This window comes from Dromiciops gliroides, chromosome 2 (assembly GCF_019393635.1).
Source record: "Dromiciops gliroides isolate mDroGli1 chromosome 2, mDroGli1.pri, whole genome shotgun sequence".
NCBI lineage: Eukaryota > Metazoa > Chordata > Mammalia > Microbiotheria > Microbiotheriidae > Dromiciops > Dromiciops gliroides.
In genome coordinates, this window is record NC_057862.1 from 427,488,288 (window position 1) to 427,510,358 (window position 22,071).

At 45.4% G+C, this 22,071-nt stretch overlaps 2 protein-coding genes across 8 annotated transcripts in view; one reads left to right on the top strand and one right to left on the bottom strand.

The window, feature by feature from the left end:
• Positions 1-10,712, top strand: part of ADAMTSL2 (ADAMTS like 2) — a 46,372-nt gene extending 35,660 nt beyond the window's left edge. For 2 of the 3 annotated variants that reach the window (XM_043985737.1, XM_043985738.1), the window contains 7 exons: positions 370-496; positions 2,612-2,825; positions 5,058-5,213; positions 5,806-5,976; positions 6,081-6,257; positions 8,273-8,417; positions 9,780-10,712. In XM_043985737.1, coding sequence (XP_043841672.1) covers positions 370-496; positions 2,612-2,825; positions 5,058-5,213; positions 5,806-5,976; positions 6,081-6,257; positions 8,273-8,417; positions 9,780-9,898 — 1,109 coding nt within the window. In that variant the 3' untranslated portion in view covers positions 9,899-10,712. Of the gene's footprint in view, positions 1-369; positions 497-2,611; positions 2,826-5,057; positions 5,301-5,805; positions 5,977-6,080; positions 6,258-8,272; positions 8,418-9,779 lie in introns of all 3 variants that reach the window. The other variant, XM_043985736.1, reaches the window with a different exon arrangement.
• A 4,539-nt stretch (positions 10,713-15,251) lies between these two features.
• The window catches only part of FAM163B (family with sequence similarity 163 member B), a 64,653-nt gene continuing 57,833 nt past the window's right edge, over positions 15,252-22,071 (bottom strand). For 2 of the 5 annotated variants that reach the window (XM_043988962.1, XM_043988964.1), the window contains exons 2-3: positions 18,543-18,658; positions 15,252-18,163 (exon numbers count right to left, since the gene is read on the bottom strand). In XM_043988962.1, the coding sequence (XP_043844897.1) occupies positions 17,771-18,163; positions 18,543-18,635 (486 nt within the window). In that variant the 5' untranslated portion in view covers positions 18,636-18,658 and the 3' untranslated portion in view covers positions 15,252-17,770. Of the gene's footprint in view, positions 18,164-18,542; positions 18,659-19,911; positions 20,041-22,071 lie in introns of those variants that run through there. The other 3 variants (XM_043988961.1, XM_043988959.1, XM_043988960.1) reach the window with 3 other exon arrangements.

Consider the following 22,071-nt stretch of genomic DNA (forward strand, 5'->3'; position numbering starts at 1 on the left):
CTATCTGTGAGATGAGATTCAGCAAGCTATTTCACCTTCCTTAGCCTTACTTTCTTCATCTATAAAGTGAGGGAGTTGGGTTGGATGGTCTTTAAGGACCTTTACAGATAGGAGTTTCTGGGTTCCTCAACCCGTCTGTTTAATAGCCTCAGCAAGCTGGTTGGCCAACATTGCTTAATGCAACAGCCCAGGAAAATGGCTCTAGAGGTCACCTGGATTTGGAACCACTGGCTTGGCAGATTTGTGATGGGCAGCTCCTCCAGGTTCCCATTTGCTTGCGTGATTCATGTTCAGACCCATCGAGCATGTCAGGAAAGAACGGGTTTTTCAAAGTCCCAATGCGCTTCTTTTCCTCTGCCTTGAAACTAGGGGTCATGTCAACATATGCCATGTGTGTCCGTTATGATGGGATTGAGGTTGATGACAGCTACTGCGATGCCCTGACCCGCCCGGAGCCTGTTCACGAGTTCTGTGCTGGGAGAGAATGCCAGCCAAGGTAATGTCTCCAGCACTGAAGAGATAGTCAAATGAATCTCTGTGGGCTGCCCATAGAAGGATGAGATGTGAGGGACTTCTGAGGAGGACAGAGTGGGGTCACTGCCTCCTTGCTGTTGTGGGGGATGAGGCTAGGGGAGCAAAAATGCAGCTCAAATTCTATTGCTGGAACAGAAATGCTGACGTGCTTTCTTGGGAGCTGGAGGACATAGGTGGCAGTGGTGGTGGTGGTGATGGAGGTGGTGGTGGTGGTGGTAGTGATATCAACAGTGATTTGTGTGTGTGTGTGTGTGTGTGTGTGTGTGTGTGTTGTTTTCTAATTCCACTTTATGTGTGAATTCCAGGCATTTGGGATCAATCTATAGGATGGGCTCCTTTCTTTATTTCACTTGCCTTGAATTTTTTTAAATAAGCTATTGGAAATTATCCCTAAGTGTCTAAGCCAGCTCTATTTGTCCTACATGGTCTAACCATCTCTGACCCTACAAAAGAGTCCCAGCCAGTTAGTTCTCTTTGTTCCAGTGATGATGGGATGAGGAACTTTGTCCCTACATAGCCAAGCTTGTTGTATTAGGGATGTGTGTGGGGGGTTGTGGGGGTGTGAGTGCTTGAATGTGTATAAATCAAGTGTCACTGACTGTGCAGCCAAATTCATCTCCTATTCCTTCCCCCCAACTGTGCCGGGCCTCCGAAGTAGAACACCCTCTCCTCCCAAAAGCAGGCTATGCCTCAATTAACCTCTTCTCCCCAAAGACTAATCAGAGAAGAATGTGCCTATAAATGTCTGAGAAATGCCAGAGGGAACTCAGCCACCCTCATGTGCCAAAGGGGAAAGGGTAAAATGGGCAGAGAACTGTGGGTGGACTGTGCCAGGTGTTTCCAAGCCCCTGTGTAGGCTCTTAACAGCCTCTTGTTTCTGCTGGGATGTGGGGTCAGAACCCAGTTACAGGCACTTGAGAGAGGGGAGTGGGGAGGTCACTGAGGACAGGGCAGCCCAATTTCTGAGTGTAGGACTCTCCCAAAGCAGGGTCACTGGGGTTGCTTGGCAGGGGGAAGTGCCTACCCTCTCTGTTCTTTCAGGGACTGGAACAGCAGTCGGCAGAGCTGGATGCCCTGTCCTGAGGCCTGGCTGGCCTTAGAACTCCATTCTTCCAAAGGATATCCACCCCCTTACCCCAGTAGCAGAAGTTCTAGACATCTAACTGATGCACTGTCCCTTCATAGCTGAAAGGGACCTCAAAGGTTATATCATCCAACCTCTCATTTTATACAAGAGAAATCTGAAGCCCAGAGAGGTCAGAAGAGACCATCAGAATTTAAACCCAGGTTCTCTGGGACCAGAGGAAGGATTTAAGTGCCTACTACGTGTCAGGCATTGTGCTAAGTGCTTTTTACAAATCCTCACAACAACAAGATGCTATGTAGGACCCCCATTTTACAGTCCAGGAAACTGAGGCAGGCAGAAGTTAAGTGACTTTCCCAGGGTCACACAGTTAGCAACTGTCTGAGGCTTCAAACTCTGGTCTTCTTGACTCCAGATCCACATTCTATACACCATGCCACCTGGCAATCTGGGGTATATGGGGTGTTCACTGAGGACTAGTACCTCTGGTGTAAGGGCTTGTTGAGCCCTTTTCAGGACTACTCATCCACCTTTCGAGTCCACCTGGCACTCGCCACATAGTCAGTCATTTTGCCTTTTGTCTTGTCACTGGACCTTGGTGACTCTAGAAGAGAGATTGTCAAGACATCCCCTCATGATGTCATTAGTCCTCTTTGAAAATGAAGGACAAAGAACAATAACAACCGTGACCTAGGAACCTGGGAGTGGTACTAGAATAGGCAGACTCCCTCTCAGCCCCACCTTAGTTAATCCTCCACCTAGAAGTCCTTCAAAGAATCACAGATTCTCCAGGTTGGAGGGGCTATCTCGACTTGATATGACCTTGTGCTATGAGCCTAGAACATTACTTTTTGGAGAACATTACTTATTCGGAATATGGTCCTTCTATCATGTCCAAATTTGCTCTTTTGCTACTTCCTCCCATTTCTCTACCCTCTTTGGCCAAGTAGAACCAGTGGAATCCTTGCTCATTCCTTTCTTTCTGTTGTGCAGGTGGGAGACCAGTAGCTGGAGTGAGTGTTCTCGAACCTGTGGGGAAGGTTATCAATTCCGCATTGTTCGTTGCTGGAAGATGATCTCACCTGGCTTTGACAGCTCTGTGTACAGTGACTTGTGTGAGTCAGCGGATATCACTCGGCCAGATGAGCGCAAGACATGTAAGAACCCAGCATGTGGGCCTCAGTGGGAGATGTCAGAATGGTCAGAGGTAAGGACAAATTCTGTGTGTGTGTGTGTGTGTGTGTGTGTGTGTGCCCTTGAATGTCATTGTAATTGTGTGTTTTTGGAACAGATGGAACTATAACATTAGTAGGGTAGCTGGATGGTGCAGTGGATAAAGCACTGGACCTGGAGTCAGGAAGACCTGAGTTCAAACCCGGCCTCAGACATTATTAAGGTGTGTGACCTTGGGCAAGTTACTTAACCCTGTTTGCCTCGGTTTCCCTCATCTGTGAGAAGGAAATGGCAAATCACTCCAGTATCTTTGCCAAGAAAACCCCAAATGGAGTCACAAAAAGTCAGATATGACTGAAAATGACTAAACAACAAAATAACCTTAAAAACCACAAAATCAAAGAATGACACAGTTGGAAGAGTTCTTAGCTGCCATCACATCCCTGATGGCTTCTGTTGAATAAATCCATTGACAGGGTACACGCTACCTCACTCAACAACACACTCTATTCCGGACAGTTCTGGTTATTAGAAAATTCTTCCTACCCCCTAGACTGACAAAGGGACCAGCTCTGAGGGAGTCAGTGTGGCTACCAAGTTCAGGGTTTGAGTGATGGACAGGGATTCTACAAGGAGCCAGTATCCCAGGGGAAATTGTTGTATTTTGTTTGGGGAGAGGGATCTGGTATGGCCTTAACCTCCAGATACTCTGCTTGGTAGCCCAGCCTTCTAGGGAGAGGCTCAGCCTCCCAGGGACAGATCCAGCCAGTTCTAAGGAGAGCTTCCCACCCTGAACACTGGGGTGAGTGTTCCCATTACAGTGATCTTGAAGGATCAGTCCAAATTCTTCTGTTTTCCTGGAGTTTAGCCACTTGGACTCTAGTTTGAGATGAATGGACTCATGGCTTAGGAAATTGTTCAGCTGTTGTAGAATCAGTCTCCCGAGGAGCCGGAAAACCTAGTTTGGTCACTTGCTGTGATCCCATCCCCACCCTTGGCTTAAAGGCCGTGGCCTCCTGAGGGAAGTCTTCACGTATGAAAGATAGCATGTTCAGCACAGCAGTCAAGGGCTATTTTTCATGCAGACCCACTGGGCAGATGGGCGGAACTACTGATCCATTCTGGGTCAGTCTTTCAAGTTTAATAAACATTTACTGATCTGGGCCCTGTTCTCAGGCCTGGGGAGATACAAATATGAATAAGACATAGTTCTTGTCCTCAGGGAACTTACAGTCCTGTAGAGGAGGTAAGGTGTAGGTACAAATAACAACTGTACAAGATGAGAGAAAAGTGCAAAAGTGAGGTACACACAAAGGGGTGTAGAGATTCACAGGAGCAGAGAACACACTCTGGAAAGGGTAGGGGTGGGTCTGAGCTTATCGTCTTAGACATAAGACAAGTGTGGGTAGGGCTACTGTTGTTCAGTCCTTTAGTTGTGTCTGACTCTACATCATCCCATGGACTTTTGACCATGCAGTTTTCTTGGCAAGGATACTGGAGTGGTTTCCATTTTCCACTGTGTCCCCATTTTATAGGTGAGGAACTGAGGCAAATAGGGGTTATATGACTTGCCCAAAGTCACCTAGCTAGCAAGGGTCTGAGGCCAGATTTGAATTTAAGTCTTCCAGACTCCAGAACTAGTGCTTTATCCACTGCACCACCCAGCTGCCCCCAGGGTAGGGCTGAGACATAGCAAAATTGAGAAGTCAGTGAAGTTAGGATCCAGATTCCCCTTTCCACACTCTTATCTACCCTATTCTCTCTACTCCATCCACCAGATAGAAACATGCAGAGTCCTTATATTTAAGTATTCTCTCATGACTCAGAGGAAAAAAAGGCATTCATTCTAAGGTATTAGGCATTTGACATGCTACCTTCCAGGACATTTACATTTTTTTTTCCCCAGGGCAATGAGGGTTAAGTGACTTGCTCATTGTCACACAGCTAGTGTCAAGTGATTTGAACTCAGATCCTCCTAAATCCAGGGCCGGTACTTTATCCACTGAGCCACATAGGCATTTACATTTTTTAAAGTTCAGAAAAAGGGATATGTTTGGCCCAAAGGAATGGATTACTAATGGTAGAATTTCAGACACTGACGATATTTGAATTAGGATGGTGGGGTCCTTCCCAGTGTTCCTCAAATTATATCTATGAATGAAGCCAGTTCTGTTTCCAAGTAAACATATGCTTTGGGGTTGGGAAGAAGTTGCTGGATACTGACTTAAAGACTCCCTCTGTTCTTTGCCTGTCCTGCTGTCTTCAGTGTGCTGCCAGGTGTGGGGAGAGGAGTGTGGTGACGCGGGACATCAGATGTTCTGAGGATGAGAAGCTTTGTGATGTCAACACCAGACCTGTAGCAGAGAAGAACTGCACTGGCCCCCCCTGTGACCGACAATGGACTGTCTCTGACTGGGGACCGGTGAGTGTCTCCTTTTCTCCCAAGGCAAACAGCTCGGAGGACAGGGATCTCTCTGGGCTGGGCACAGGGAGCAAGATAGCAGGAAAGGTGAGTTTGGGAAAGAATCCTATGATAAACAGTGATTCCTGGGCCTTTTCTCCATCTTTTTGGATTCTAGCATTCTCTAAAAATAAACTGTCACCATGGCAACTGCCTTCACCTGAGGCCTAAAGCACCTTCTCCTTTGGGAGAGTGCCAAGGACAGTTGAGAGCCAAGCAGTCACCCACCTGGGTTCAGATTCACCTCCCTTCCCCAAGTTTTTATGATTTGAAATCTTCTAACCCAGGGTGTTCTCTTTCTCCATACTTCCTTCTCCTCTCCTCTCCCTTTTATACCACTGCATCCTTCCTCTTTCCTTCCCCTTATCTCTCTCCCTCCCTCCCTCCTTCCCCTCTCCATTTCCTTTCCGGCATCCTCTTTTCTTCCATTCATCTCTTCCCTCCCTGTCTCCTCCTACCTTCTCTTTAAATTCCTTCCTCTCTCCCTCTCTCTTTTTTTTTTTCTTCCCTCCCCCCTTTTCTCTTTCTCTCCTGGTTCTCTCTCCCCTTGCAGTGCAGCGGAAGCTGTGGCCAGGGACGGATGATTAGACATGTCTACTGCAAGACCAGCGATGGGCGGGTCGTGCCTGAGTCCCAGTGTAACATGGAAGCCAAGCCCCTGGCCATCCACCCCTGCGGGGACAAGAACTGCCCTGCTCATTGGCTGGCTCAGGATTGGGAGCGGGTGAGTGGCCTTGCTACCATGGGAAGCCAGCTGGGATGTGACCCCAAGCTCCTTCCTCATCTTTGCGAGGGCCGACCTTCTGTCTGTTTGCCTCTCCTTCCTAGTGCAACACCACTTGTGGGCGTGGGGTGAAGAAGAGGATCGTGTTGTGTCTGGAGCTGGCTAACGGGAAACTGAAGACGAGGAGCCCCCCTGACTGTGACATCACCAAGAAGCCCACAGAGGAGAGCACCTGCTTTGAGAGGCCGTGCTTCAAGTGGTACACCACACCATGGTCCGAGGTGAGCGGTCCGGGCTCTCCCCAGTACTGGGAAGGGCCCTCCTGGGGCTTGCTCAAGGAGTAGGTCAAGGGCAAGGATCGGGCATCTTCAGGTCCTCCCACTGGTGCCCATCATCATGGCTCTCTCTGCCACAGAATAGGAAGACACAGAGATGGTCCCTGGGGTCAAATTATTCTTAATTGCAACTCTGAGTAAACACAAGTTGGGATTTGACCTTTCCTCTGCTCTGTACATGATGCAACAGGATACTTTCCTCTTCCCCTTCTTTCTCCTTGATTGGCCTGGGAGAGCACAAATGTTCTCTTGGCTGTTCTTGTCCCCCACCATCTCCTGCCTAGCTCTCTCTCTCTGTCTCTCTCTCTCTCTGTCTCTCTCTCTCTCTGGGTCCAGGGCTTGGGGTTAAAGGGGAGGGAGGAGGAAGAGAGAAACTTAGAGCTATCCCAAGGCCATTCTCAGAGCTTGGGAACAAACCCATTTCTGCCCTATCATATGAATTTAATCAGGTGAAATAAGGTCAGGGGAATGACCATGGGGGCAGTCTGAGAGAGAGAAGATGGAGTTGCACCTACCTCCCTGCCTTGGACAATCTGCATGTTTGGCCTTGTTAGCTAGTGTCTACCTCCCTGAACCATAGTTCAGTGTACTGGTATAGGCTCACTCCATTCCCAAAGCACAGCATCTTGATTTCCTGTAGCCCAGAGACAGCTGGGCCACTAGGAACAATTGAGAGCAAGGAGCTAAATGGAGTAAAATGCCTTGCATTTGGCCTAAGAAGGCTCAGGCTGCCCTGAGACTCCTTCAGGGTGATCCCGAGAGGCTGATTATAGTTTCTTTGGCTAAGGATGCCAAGCTGGCTGTGTATGTCCTCCAAGGCTCTCCCAAGCAAGCTCTAATCAGGACTTGCACCAGATAAACAGCTTGGAGGCCTCAGACTTGGCTGTGTAATGTGGGGTCGCTTGTACTGGGGCAGGAAAGAACCCAGAAAGAGGGGGGGCCGTGTCTGCTGTCTGTGAGATCTTGGCAGGGAGTGAGGTGGGGTCAGCAGACGTCTTCACTACTCTGTACCGTGAAGTGGGGTTTTCCAAGGGCAACATCTGCACAGGGAGCTCTGGGGAAGGATTGATTTAATTGGAAAACAAAACAAGACTTTTATTGGAGTGGGAAAAAAATTCCAGCTCCCCCATCTCTACTCAAACACTAGAAAATGTAACAATTTGTATTGGGTTTTAGAATTTCCATATCCATTATTTCATTTAATCCTTACAAGATCCCTGTGAAAAGGAGGGCAGAGATTAAGAGACCCATTTGAATTATCGAAGCACTTTTTTGTGGTGGCAGAGAATTGGGAACTGCAGGGGTGCCCATCAATAAGAGAATGCCTGAAAAATTATGATCTATAAATGTGATAGAATATTATTGTGCTTGTAAGAAATGATGAGGGGGATAGTTTCAGAGAATCTGGGAAAGGCTTGTAGGAACTGATGCAAAGTAAAGTGAACAGAATCAGAAGAGCCGTATATAATAACAATATTGTAAAGACAACTTTGAAAGACTTAGGAAATCTGATCTACACACTGACAAACCACAATTCCAGAAACATGCTATCCACATCCTGAGATAGACACAGAGTGTAGATGGAGACTTTTTTTCTTGAACATGGCCAATGGGAGAATTTGTTTTTTGTGACTATGCATGTTTGTAATTTCATGTAATTGCATTTCTTTCATAGGTTTGAGGGGTGATAGGAGACAGAGAATGTTGATGTAAAAATAAAATAAAATGGAATATTAAAGAGTCATTGATGGATAAAGGAAATTGCCACCTTATGAAATTAAGTCTTGCCCAAAGTCACATAGCCAGCGTCTATCAATGTACTCTGTCCCAGTGCCCATCTCAGAGGCTATCTAGGTTGGACCAGGCTAACCTGTCTTGCTTAGCACACTGGGGTCTCTGCACTGTTTGGCTTGAGGTGGGAGGAGTTTTACCTAATGAAGTGCCATCTCTGTTCTCTTTAGTGTACCAAAACCTGTGGAGTAGGTGTGAGAATGCGTGATGTGAAATGCTATCAAGGGACAGACATTGTTCGGGGCTGTGACCCACTGGTGAAACCCGTTGCCAAACAGACCTGTGACCTACAGCCATGCCCCACAGAACCTCCAGGTGTGACGGGCTGAAATGTGGGAGGGGGAAGGCTGGAGATATGGTGGGTGGAGAACCATTGTGGTCAGGGCCTTGGGATCTTCCAGCTCCTGGCCTCACCTCCTGGGGATTGGTGTGGCAGGCTCAGTGGGGAATATAGGCAGATTTCTGTCTATTCTATTCTGTTCTATTCTGTTCCGTTCCGTTCCATTCCGTTCCATTCCCTTCCCTTCCCTTCCCTTCCCTTCCCTTCCCTTCCCTTCCCTTCCCTTCCCTTCCCTTCCCTTCCCTTCCCTTCCCTTCCCTTCCCTTCCCTTCCCTTCCCTTCCCTTCCATTCCATTCTATTCCATTCTATTCTATTCTATTCTATTCTATTCTATTCTATTCTATTCTATTCTATTCTATTCTATTCTATTCTATTCTATTCTATTCTATTCTATTCTATTTCTTCCATTCTGTTCTATTCTATTCTATTCTATTCTATTCTATTCTATTCTATTCTATTCTATTCTATTCTATTCTATTCTATTCTATTCTATTCTATTCTATTCCATTCCATTCTAGTCTAGTCTAGTCTAGTCTATTCTATTCTAGTCTAGTCTCTTAAATGATCCTTCCATTCTGGCCATTTTATTTTTTCCACTGTCTTACAGAGTTTCTCCCACTTAACCTAGTGCTGTCAACTTCTCTAATTGATTGTTCCTAGTTAGACTGTAAGTTTCTTGATGACAGGGACTGTATCTCTTAATTGATTTCTATCCCCTACAGTGCCTTTCACAAAGATCAATGCATAGTAAGGGCTTTGTAAACATTTGCTGAATAACTGTCTCATTGTCCTCAGTCACACCACTCTATTCACCCCATGTGAAATCAGATAGTGATGCCCCCCTCAAAAAAAAACTGTATCTGGCACCACTTCAAATTTCTGTATTATCTTTCTTTTGCCCAGATCAAACCTCCCTATTGGCAGTAAGTTGTGTTTCCTCTGACTATGGTTGACAGGTAGGGAAAGGAAAAGGTACTAAATAGGATGGGAGGCCTAAGGGCCTGTGACTGATCTGGGGTTAGAGCTCCGGTTTTAGTCTACACTATAGTTTGAGGAGCCATTATTCCAGGAATTATGGACTAGTTAGTTAACTCAAGGGGTAAAGCAAAGAAATGGGTGGCATATTCCCTACCTATCTTTGGCCTTCCCTCTACACATCAGTGAGAGAGATTTGGGCTAGCTTTGCAAACAGCAAGCACCCATGGAGAGGGAGAGGGCTACAGAGATGTCAGCTCAGTTCTTAGATGGTGCAGTTAGGGGGAGGCATGAGCCTGTTGGCTTTCTTTCTGGCATCACCCTTCACCATGCTTCTTTGCTTTTCTTTTTTCTCCTCCAGATGACAGCTGCCAGGACCAGCCAGGCACCAACTGTGCTCTGGCCATCAAAGTCAACCTTTGTAGCCACTGGTACTACAGCAAAGCCTGCTGTCGCTCTTGTAGACCCACCCACTCCTAGGCACCTTGGAGGAGAGACATCCCTTTTGACCTTGGCCTGGACTGCCGCACCAAGAGACTGAAGGCCTGGGGAGAGAGCCCCATGGAAGGGGATCTCCCCACCCCTTCTTTTCATTGAAGCTCTTCCCGGTAGCTGGGAGCACAAGCCTGTGAAAAATGAACATTGGCCTTCTGCTTCTAGAGAAGACACTTTGACCACACTCTGCCGATCCCAGGGAAGAGAGATCCACTGGTCACCTGCCTTGGGTTTCAAGGCTGAGAACCCTCATCCATGCTTCCTCACTACCGTGTGTTGGTAGTGTCTGGCTATGGAAGGATGTACATAGGATCTTGTATATTTGTTTCTGTTTTAGATCCAGATCTTTGTATGGGTTTCTCCTCCAACCCTTGGTCTTTGGTCTCCTGCCTCCATGCCCGGCTTCTTGCTTGCTCTTACAAAAGTCCAGAGGGAGGGGGATATCAGAGGAGCATGTCTGGCCACCAAAGCATATTGGGAATTAGATGACCATCCTGTTGATGTACAAGTTGCCTTGGAGTGAAACCCTTTTATTCCCTGGTTCTTTCTGGGCCCTAGGGTGAGGGGTACTACAGGAGACTGTAAAAGTAGGTGTATACTTCTCAGAGAACTTTATCTCATAACCACATGTCAGTTTCATAGTCCTTATAAAAGATCATCCATGCTGACAGAAGTGTATATAATGAAACGTACCTGCACTTTATATCACAAAAAGACGCATTTGTTTCTTAATATATTTGTTTACAAACAGTGGATTTTATCCCTATAATCATTAATCAGTACTCATCAGTGTACGGTAATAAAGTTGTCATATTTATGATTGGCATCTGGTTTCATTTCCTTGAAATGTTAAATATTGGATGCTTGGGGCAGGGTGAGGGAACCTGGGAGGAGATGGGCGAAGAGGCAAGCTAGGCGGCTCAGTGGATAGAGCACCAGGCCGGGGGAGACACTAACTCATGTGTACCTGGGCAAGTCACTTAACTGCTCTTTGCTTCAGTATTCTCATCTGGAAAATGGGGATAATAATAGCACATACCTCCCAGGGTTGTTGTGAGGATTAAACGAGATAATAAATGTAAAGTGCTTAGCACAGTACCTGGCACGTGGTATGTGCTATATAAATGTTAGCTATTATTAAGAAGCTCAGGGAGCTTTGAGGGAGAGCCCTGGACTTTTGCCCTCATTGGAACAGCAGTAAGACACAGACTTCATGTTGAAAGGGCCAGAAAAGTCTGTCCCAGGCCTTGATGACAACCAGGCCAAGGCAGTTTTGTAAATATATCCATGGCTCTGCTTTGTACCAGCCAACTTTAGAAAATACATTATGAAATGTCAGAGCTGGAAGGGACCTTAGAATATAAAATGTTAGCACTTAGAATGCTGAATATCAGAGCTGGGGGTGGGGGGCAGGTCTTGAACAGATTCAGATCTGGGAAGAACCTCAGAAAATGGAAGATCAGAGCTGGAAGTGGTCTTAAGACATACGGTGTATGTTAGAGCTGGAAGAGACCTTATAGACTCTGCATCCCCCCACCCTTCGTTGTGCAGATGAGAAAGCTGAGACTTAGGGATTGCTGTTGTTCAGTCATTGTGGACACAATTTTAGGGTTTTCTTTCTTTTTCTTTCTTTCTTTTTTTGGGGGGGGCAGGGTAATGAGGGTTAAGTGACTTGTCCAGGGTCACACAGCTAATAAGTGTCAAGTGTCTAAGGCTGGATTTGAACTCAGGTCCTCCTGAATCCAAGGCCAGTGCTTTATCCACTGTGCCACCTAGCTGCCCCTAATTTTAGGGTTTTCTTGGCAGAGATACTGGAGTGGTTTGCCATTTCCTTCTCCAGCTCATTTTACAGATGAGGGAAACTGAGGCAAACAGGGTTAAGTGAATTGCCTAGGATCACACAGCTAAGTGTTTGAGACTAGATTTGAACTCAGGAAGATCAGTCTTCTTGATTCCAAGCCCAGTGCTTTATCCATTGCATTTCCTAGCTGCAGTCCATCAATCAACAAGAATTAGAGTCAATTTGATGATGCAGTGGATAGAGTACTGGGCCTAGTGTCACGAAGACCTTAATTCAAATCCAGCCTCAGACACTTAGTAGCCGTGTCCCCCTGGACAAGTCACTTAACCTCTTTTTGCCATAATCCACTGGAGAAGGAAATGGCAAACCATTCCAGTAACTGCCAAGAAATCCCCAAACAGCGTCATGAAGAGTCAGACAGGACTGAACAAGAGCAATGTACCAGGTGTTGTGCGAGGATCCAGGTCTCTAGATTCCCAATCCTGGACTTCATTCACAAAAGCTTTCTGCTTCTCTGGTTGTTGCTCAGAGCAAGACTGGCATGTGAGCAGGGCAAACCGAAGCAGTCAGAAAGGCGGGGGGAGCCAGCTCTGAGCAGCTTCTGACTGCTCGATTTTCAATGTGAGCATTTATGCTTCAGAAATGGGCACTACAAATAAGAGTTAGATTCGTTCTGTGAATAATGCAGATTACATTTAAAAGTCCCTCCCCACCCACCCCAAGATACCAGTTGGTTAAACATTTACCAGCACCCTCCTGGATTGCTCCACAAATACTGCTTTAGCTCAGCCGGAGTGTAATAGAAGACTCAGGGAATGCATTCATCTCCAGATTGGAGGCTAATAGTCACACTGATAACTGGCATTTGTAGAGCACGTTAGGGTTTGTGAACAGAAGCTAGGTGGCGCCATAGTGCATGCAGTGCTGGGCCTGGAGTTAAAGAAGACTTTCTGAGTTCAAATACAGCCTCAGACACTTACTAGCTGTGTGACTCTGGGCAAGTCACTTAACTCTGTTTGCCTCAGTTTCCTCCTCTGTAGAATGAGCTGGAGAAGGAAATAACAAACCACTGCAGTATCTTTGCCAAGAAAACCCCAAATGAGGGCAGGTAGGTGGCACAGTGGATAAAGCACTGGCCCTGGATTCAGGAGGAGTTCAAATCTGGCCTCAGACACTTGACACTTACTAGCTGTGTGACCCTGGGCAAGTCACTTAACCCTCATTGCCCCGCAAAAAGAAAGAAAGAAAGAAAGAAAACCCCAAATGGGGTCGGGAAGAGTTAAACATGACTGAACAACAACAATAAGGTTTGCAGTGTTTACATCCATTATATCACCTGAGCTTCACAACACCAAGAGGTGAAGAGGATAGGCAACTTCTCTGTGGTGGGTTACTGTCAGCTGCACTTTTTACAAATATGTCCTGTGGCCCTCACAACAACCCTGGGAGGTAGGTGCTATTCTTATTCCCATTTTACAGTTGAGGAAACTGAGGCAAACAGAGGTGAAATGAGTTGCCCAGGGTCTTGTAACTAGTAAGCATCTGAGGTCAAATTTGAATTCAGGTCTTCCTGATGTCAGGCTTAGCACTCTACTATGCCACCAGCTGCCTGTGTTAGGAAGAAGAAGAGAGGTGGGGGTGGGGGGAGAGAGAGAGAGAGAGAGAGAGAGAGAGAGAGAGAGAGAGAGAGAGAGAGATGGGAAAGGAGAGAAAGAGGAGGAGGGGGAAAGGGGAGGAGGGAGGGAGCTGGAATAAAGATGAGAACTCTCTTCCCCAAGCCTGACAATAAGTACACCCCAGGAAAAACCCAGTGGCTTAAGTCCCTGCTCTCTCTCTCCCCTTAGAAGATGGTGAACTTTCTACCAGGCATGACAAAACTTCAGAGAAACCCACCTTAGATGAGGATTCCTCAGTCATTCAGTGGGACGAATTCCCCCCTCCCCATGACTGAATTCATAAAAACTTAACCCTCTGTGGAGCTGATTGGGTCTCAGAGCTGTCAATCACCTGTCTGCAGCTTCTGGGGGAATGGGTGTGGGTGGGGAGATAGGATGGAGACTGAGGGGAACTGGTCATTCAACAAATGTTTCCAGTTTCCATGGAGACAGGGTCTGGCCTTTCCCAAACTAGGGGTGGGAGCAGGTGGTGGAACAATCTATAAAATTGTTCCAGACTTACCTCTCCATGAGCCTTGAATGTAGCACTTTAGAGGTGGGTCCACCAAGTTCCAGCCCATCATGGTGCAGATGAGAAAAGAGGTCCACAAAGGAAAAGAGAATTGTTCCCAAGCCAAGTTAGTGGGTGACTCACTAACTTGATATCTTTGCCTTGCACCAAAGTCTTTTGGGCATTGTGGCTTTTTTTATACCAATTTGCTTCATAGTGTCATGGAATTAGAGTTGGGGCAAATCTTAGAGGTCATCTAGTCCAACTCCCTGGTTTTAGAGGTGAGGAAACGAGTGAAACCCATGGAGGTCAAGTGACTTGTCCAAGGTCATATAGGTAATAAATTTCAAGGGTAGAATTTGAACCCAAGTCCTTTGATTCTAGAATCAGCGCTTTTTCCTATGAACTAGTGTGGTCATCAGTGGGGCTCTTTCCTCTTCCTTGAGTTCCTTAATTGAGAAAAGTTCCTCAAAGAGGGAAAGCTAAGGCTTACTTTCACTGTTCAGGGTTTATGAGGACTTCGTGTTGAGATGAGGACATCCACAGGCTATTCATAGGATCATAGGTTTAGAGCTAGAAGACTTTAAAGGCTACCCAGTCTGAACCCCCTTAAATGACTTGCCCAAGATCACCCAACTAGTGTCAGAGATCATGTGGTGGAGTAGATGATACCTACCTCATTTTATTTCCCCCCAAAGCTTTTTTCTTTGAGCCTCGCATTCAAGTAGTCAGGACCAGCTTTCAGTAGATGGAGAAGTCAGCCAAAGCTGTCTTTGGGGCCTTCCCCTCCCTCCTCTCTCTCACCCCAGATTTCATTCTTATTCTTGTTTAACCATTGAGGGGCTCACTGATCATTAATGTGCAGGGCTAATAACAAAGAATGCTCTGCCCTGGAATATTGGCATTTAAAGGATTCTTTCTGACTCAAAGAAATAAGGGCACATGGGCTGCCTTTATGTTGGTACTGGGTACCTGGCATCCTCTTGGATTATTCTGGAGGCACCTTTCTACCCATGAGGTCTTCTCTGCTTCCACTTGTGCCCCAGAAGTGTGGCTCCTTTTCCTGCTCTAAGGCTCACTCTGGGGGAAAACATCCATCCCTCCTGTTTCCAGGTGAGTTTTGTGGCAGCCACTCACCACTTCTGAGTCAGATGACTGTAACAGTTGCAATTCTTAGCCTTTCATTTTCAAAACGATACCATATACCAATTATAGGCCTGGTCTGTGGCCTGGACCTCACTCACCAGGAACTGTCTTCTAAAGTCAGATTTCTGTACAATGTCATTGTTGGCTGGCATGACCTCTCTTTCCTAAACCACTATCAAGAGCAGTCTGGAAATGGGAACAGATTAAAGAGCCTCCTCTCCGTAGTAATGTCAAAGATAAGGTTTATTTCATTTCGTTTCATTTTATTTTGTTTTTTCAGCAGGCCCAAGAGTCAGTCCCACTCAGCAGTCCACCTGTGTGAAATTCAGCTGCCCATCTCTTGTTTCATTTCAAAGCTACATATGTATATATGTTTTATAGTTATGTATAGATTGGAAAAGAAAACAGGAAAATAGAAAGACAACAGCCACAGGAAATTGTCCCTCCCCAACCCCCCCTCCCCCCTAAGTCAAATGCAACAGAGCCAACTTCAGATAAGAATTATACAAAGTAAGAGTTTGGTTCAAGCTTCTATTATAACATTGGACCACTGAGAACACCATCCCTGGCAAAGAAACTCACACCAAAGCTTCACTGACTACATGCCCCATTAGGGATGGATTAACTGGGCAAATCTAATGTGCTATAGACAAAAGCAGAAAGAGAAGAAGAAAGAAAATCAAGAATACCAAAAGTGGTGAGTCTTTCATGTACTTTGAAACCTCTTCTGAGGAATTAAAAACCTTCTGGAAAAGAGAGGAAAATATCTTGTCACGGTGCGCACAATATTTATAAATCAACCACAACTCTTAAAATGACAGCTTGCCCTTTGCCAAGAGCACGTCTTCTAAGTAGAAGTTTTAACTGAGAGTTCAGTGAGGAGTATCTTCTCTGGTTGTGAGCAGAATGTCTCAAAGGTCTATTCTTCCCCAAATCCCATGCAGTGTAGTCTTGAAGCAGAAATCCCTAGAGACAGAACTGGGGGCATCCAGAGAGAAGCTAAGGGGGTAAAGATTTTCCAGACAGTCTAGTTTCCTGTACCCTTTTAAAAATATAGTTTAATGAACTGCCACCAAAGAGTAAGTATTGCCTTTTACTAAATAGAAAATGATTGGAGACCTATATGAATGGCTGCTTTCATGGGAGGTTAAGTGACTTGCCCATCATTAGGATTAGGGAATTTCTTTTATCAGTATGTTAGATATTAAAACCAATTTCTTTCTTCCTCCAGACCCGGAGAATGTGTACCATTGCTGCTGAGCTGTGTGTTAATGTTAAAACACTTAGAGAGGAAATTGTTGGAACTGGGGGTATGTTGAGAGACAATTTGGAACAGATCCTGTTGTTTATGCCTGCAGATCAGTGTTCAATGTGGAAGGTAGGTGAGAAGCAGGAGAATGGGACAAACTAGTTTCTGGCATCTGGGACAATGACTTAAACTCCAAGGACTGTTCCAGCAGAGAGGCAGCTATGTCAACCAGCAAAAGCTCTTCTCATTTCTCTCAAAAAGGCCTGGGTATGATATTTGTATATTTGTTTGTGTGTGCTTATGTGATTGATTGATTCAGGAAGTCTTTTGCAAATTTGGGTCACTTTTTTAACACTATCTTTTTTGCATGTATATTTCCGTGTATGCTAGGGGCAGGACAAGAGTCATACTTCATTATATATTGATGACAAATTAGGTGATTTTTTAATATCCTTATGCTCATTCTCTCCTCCCTTGTGTATCCTGCTCCTTTTCCACAGATGGGGTCACCCAAGGCCAGAAGCCACTTAGGATCCAAAGGGATCTGGGGTCCCAAGAAGACGGGGAGATATTGAAAAGAAGAATGAATACCTTCGTGTCCATTGGGAACTGGAGGGGGCTATGTGTTTCTAGTTGCCAGTAGAAAGTCCTTCCAACCTCAGGCAGCCATCTGATATGTGAGACAAGACATTCGATGTGGTGGTACTCAGGACAGTTCTGGGAGCCAGAAGACAGCCTGGTACCAAAATTTCTTTAATAAAGGGGAAGCAATGGCTTAAACTCCCTTAATTCTTGGGTTCTTCCCTCTCGCACCCCAATACCCCATAGCTACTCTCATTCTATGACAGTCATCTCAGTTGCAATTTACCCACTTTTATTTCGAAGGCTCACCCTTAAACAATGACCTTCCCAGCCTGACCCCCTCACATCAGGGGGGCCTTTCTCTTCTCTTTTCTTCCTACTGTTTGTACTTCTCTTGGGTATTAACGACAGACTACCTGCTACTGTTAGTTATGTTGTTGTGTGCCCTACCTCCCCAACTAGATTGTCAACCTTTGAAGACAGGGAATGTATTTTCTATTTTTTTGTGTCTCCTGTAGTGCCTAATGAAGAGCTGGACACACAGTAGGGGCTCAGGAAATAGTTTGCTGATTGACTGAAGGACTTGTTTTGTTGCTGGATCAACGAACTACCAAAATATATTTATCATCTCATAAGCTCTCTCAGTCAGCCCCCATGGTGGATTCCCCAGTGGTGAAGCTGTTGTTCAGCATCTGGAGTTTAGACTGAAGGCTTCCAAGTCAAATTATGATGGAACTGGAAGGAATCTTAGAGACAACCTATTCAAAGCCCCCATTTTTACAGGTGAAGAAAATGAGACTATGACATGCCCATGGTCACATAGTGAGTCAGTGGCAAAGCTCCCCTAGAACCCAGGTCTCAATTCCCAGTCCAGTGTTCCTCCTCAGTGCCAGACCAGGGGTCAGGATGGGGCTCAGACATCAGTGCTGATGCTACGGCTTCGGGAGAAGGCTTCCCGCATGGCAGAGAGGCGGTTGGGGTTGAGGGCCTGAAGTCCACCAAAGGTCACTGGTAGCTCTATGTCTTCCTGACTGATGTTCTTATAGTTGATTCGCTCACCCCCATTTCGAACTTCCTCTGGTTCCTGAAGGAAGAATGCTGGTGGTTCGTAGTGGGAGCAGCTGGGGCAGACGGTGCGGCACTGGGGGGATTTCTGGCTGAAAGATGTGGAGGAGGATGGGTAGAGTGAGGGTCCATTAGTCAGCACGATGTTTCTGTTGGAGTGGAGTGGTGGGACATGGGAGTGGACAGCAAAGTCAGGCTCTTCCTCATCCTCTTCTGACTCATCTTTCTTGCAACAGTAATACTGGATACAGAAGAAGAAATAACACTTAGTCTTTTTAACATTGCTAAAGTACTTTCACATTCATCATCATATCTGGCTCTCACAACATCCCAGTGAGTTAGGCAGGTATTATCATGCCCCATTTAAAAGTGCAATGTCTTCCCTCTCTTACCACTGACTTTCCAGATGGGGAAACTCACACAGTGAGACAAAGGCCAAGCTGGCCATCAGGGTGGGACTGCCCCTCTTGTATAGTCTCTGAGGCCTGACCTTCCCTTTCCCAACTTCCTTCTAAGATGCCAGTAGGGGACCCTTCTCCAGAAGCTAGGAGTAAACTGAGCTGGGGAACACAGCCTCACCCAATGCAATACAATCCAAGAAGCATAGCTTATCACTGTACCTGAAGCCTACAGTAGCATAGGACTGCGATGATGCAGAGCAAAATAACTGTTGCTAATATTCCACCTGTGATGACCACAGTCCCGGCTGTCATTCGCCCGCTTCTCCATTAACTGCCTGAAAGATACAAGCAGTCTTTGAAAAGCACAGGAAAAAGATATTGAGTTGGGGAGGACTGGGTTAGGGAGAGCAGAGAATGTGTGTACTGACCAGAGCCTCCCTAGAAGTTTTCAAGCCAGAAAGAAAATGCCCAGAGTCCAGGTGGTACTTTGGGGGTTCTGAACAGCCAGGCCTCTAGGAAGGTGGCCAGTGAAGGAGGAACAGGGATAACTTTGTAGGGACATAGGATTTAGAGTTGAAAGAGGCTCAAATGTTCAATTCCCTCATTTTTTTCAGAATAGGAAACTAAAGTGAAGTCCCATGCCAAAGGTCACACAGCTAAGAAAAAGCTGATTTGAACCCAGGTTTTCTGATTTCAAATTCACCTTTCTTAACACCACATCATGCTGCTTTAAAATAAATAAATAAGTAGTTAAATAAATAAATGAATAAACAAACGAATGGATGAATGAATGGATGAAAGACTTGAAGGTCACATGAATCCAGTCATTAAAAGGCAAAGTGGGTCCTATCTCTTCCCCTTTGGTTATGCCTTCTCCCCTCAGGCTCTCCTTTGGAAGGAAGGAAATAAGTATTTATTAAGCACCTACTATGTGCCAGGTAAAATATTATCTTATTTGATCTCACAACAGCCCTAGGAGGTAGGGCTTATTATTAACCTCATTATGCAGTTGAGGAAACTGAGGTAGAAAGAGATTAAGTGACTTGCTCAGGGTCCCACAAGTAGTAAGTGTCTGAGGATAGATTTTAACTCAGGGCTTCTACTATGCCAACTAATTTCCTCTAGCCCTTTGGGACTCTTCCTTTAAGAGTGTCCTTATTCATTTTAACCTGGAAAAATTTTGAGGGGACTGGGGGAAAGGGTCAGAAGCCTACATGGATTTAGTTCTTACATATCTCTGACTGACCTATATCTCGGTAAATCTAGAAGAAAATGGTGTAAATTCATGGCTGACTGGGGGCCAGAGGCTTATTTTACTTAAAGTGTTTGTATGTTTGTTTTTTAAAGGAGAGTGATGATGGATGCTGTGATTCAGGAAAATTACTTGGTGCATTCATTTCCAAATCTGGGGAATTGGGATAATAATCATCCATGCCTTCCCATCTCTCAGGGAATGAAGAGCACAAATGAGGGAATTCATATGAAAGGACCAACTCACTAAGACAATCTACTATTATATGTGGTCAGAAGTGGATGAAATTGGGGAATCAGGTTAATCTCACCTCAGATTCACATAGCTCTGTATCCGCTTCAAAGTATTTCCATATCCGTTATCTTTTTCAGTCTTCACTACAGCCTTGTGAGGGAGGCAGGGCAGAGATTATCAATCTCACCTTAAAGAGGCCCAGAAAAATGAGGTGACTTGTGCAAAGTCATGCTAGCAAATGATAGAATGGAGGCCAGAATTACAAGAAAGTCTTGTCTCTAGATCCTCAAGGCTCCTATTTATAGCTTTTTGTCTTCATCTCTTCTTTTTCTCCATCACTCTCCCTTCCTTCCCTTAATTTATAAACTCTTTGAAGGCAGGAACTGATGTTGAAAAAGTAATGGATTTGAAGTCAGATCTGGATTCTAATCTTGGATCAGACATACCCACCAGTTACGTGACCCCAGGTTAAGACACTTCTTTGTGAGCCTTGGTTTCTTGATTTGTAAAATGGTTATAATAATAATAATACTCTATTAACCTCAAGGGATTGTAGGGAAAGCTCTTTTTGTAAACCTTAAAAAATGACAGAGAAGTTTGAGGCTGTTAGCATTGATGTTTTTTAATTTCTAAATTTGAAGAGGCCACCGCCAGATTTAGCACTTTTTAGGTGCCTAATAATTTAGTGCTAGAGCTGGGACTAGAACTCAGGTTTCCTAATACCCAGTTTAGGGATAAATTAAACTTTTGCTGCTTCTCCCAGAGGATATGCCCCTGGCAAGGGAAAGGGGGAGTTTTCAAAAACCCTTTGGGGCCATTAGGGTTTTGTAGGTTCTTAGTCCCCAACCCTGAGGTGAGGAATGGCCTAGCAAGTGGAGACACACACACACACACACACACACACACACACACACACACACACACACCAGCTCTTGCAAAGCTCAACAGACAGTCTTGGCCTGGCTGACTGCCAAAGTCAGGATTGAGCCAGCTGGCCCTGCCTGGGCCCTGCTGACTACAAGAGTAAGACAAGCACAGGATCCAAGTACATGGTGTGTATAGGGAGGGAGGGGTAGAGGTTGGTGGGGCAGGTGGAGGTGGGGGTGGGGGGTGCATCTCAGTGGCTGAGATGGGGGTCCATGGGAGAGAGCCTTGTGTCCAAACAAGTTTCTTGCTCCTCCTGATGCCCAGTTTGGTGAGGAGAAATAAATCAGGCAGTGGTTCTCAGAGTGGGAGGAAGAGTTTTTAAACTGCAGGCTTCCACCGCCCTCCCTCCTTCTTGGTTAATGTGGAGACTTAGCTCTGAGCAAAACCAGCTGTGTTTTGGTTTAGCTTTTCCCCAACTCACCAGGTAAAGCAAGTGCCACAATAATCCCTTATACTTTCCAAAGTGCTTTTCCATCCATTATCTTCTTTGATCCTCACACCAACACTGTGAGGGAAGCAGGGCTTAGATAATCACCCCCACTTTATAGATGAAGACATTGAGACCCCAGAGAGAAAAACTATCTTGTTCAACAGTCGCACAATGAGTAAGTGGCAGAGTAGAATTGGAATGCAAAACTTGTTGACCTCCAAGTTCAGTGTCTGTGTATAAAAACTATACCTTTACTCGAGGAATTCAAAGGAGATTACAGATTATCATAGCTTGAAGGACTTTGAAGTTCATTTTAGAGGCAGCAAGGTGGTACAGTAGAGAGCACTGGGATTGGAGTCAGGAAGACCTACATTTAAACCTGGCCTTATATATTTACTAGCTGTATGACCTTGAACAAGTCACTTAACCTCTGCTTGCCTCAGTTTCCTCAACTGTAAAATGGAAATAATAATAGGACCTATCTCCCAGAGTTGAGAGGATCAAATGAGATCATTTTTGCAAAGTGCTTAGCACTATATAAATGATGGCTATTATTATTATTTTACAGAGGAGGAATCTGAATTCTAGAGAAGGAAGAGACTTGGCCAAGACCATGTAGCCCAAATCTGAATTAATGGAAGAACTATTAGAATATAAACTTACTGAGGGCAGGGACTGTCCTTTTGTTTATATTTTTATTTCCAACATTTAGCACAGTGCCTGGCACATAGTAAGCATTTAAGAGTTCATGTTGACTTGATTTGAAGTAGAGTTTTAAAAGTATAAATGATAGAGCATATCCAGCCACAGCCATGGGACAGCTAGGTGGCACAGAAGATAGGGCACTGGACCTAAAGTCAAGAAGACCTGAGTTCAAATCCTCTTCTCAAACAATACTTAGCTGT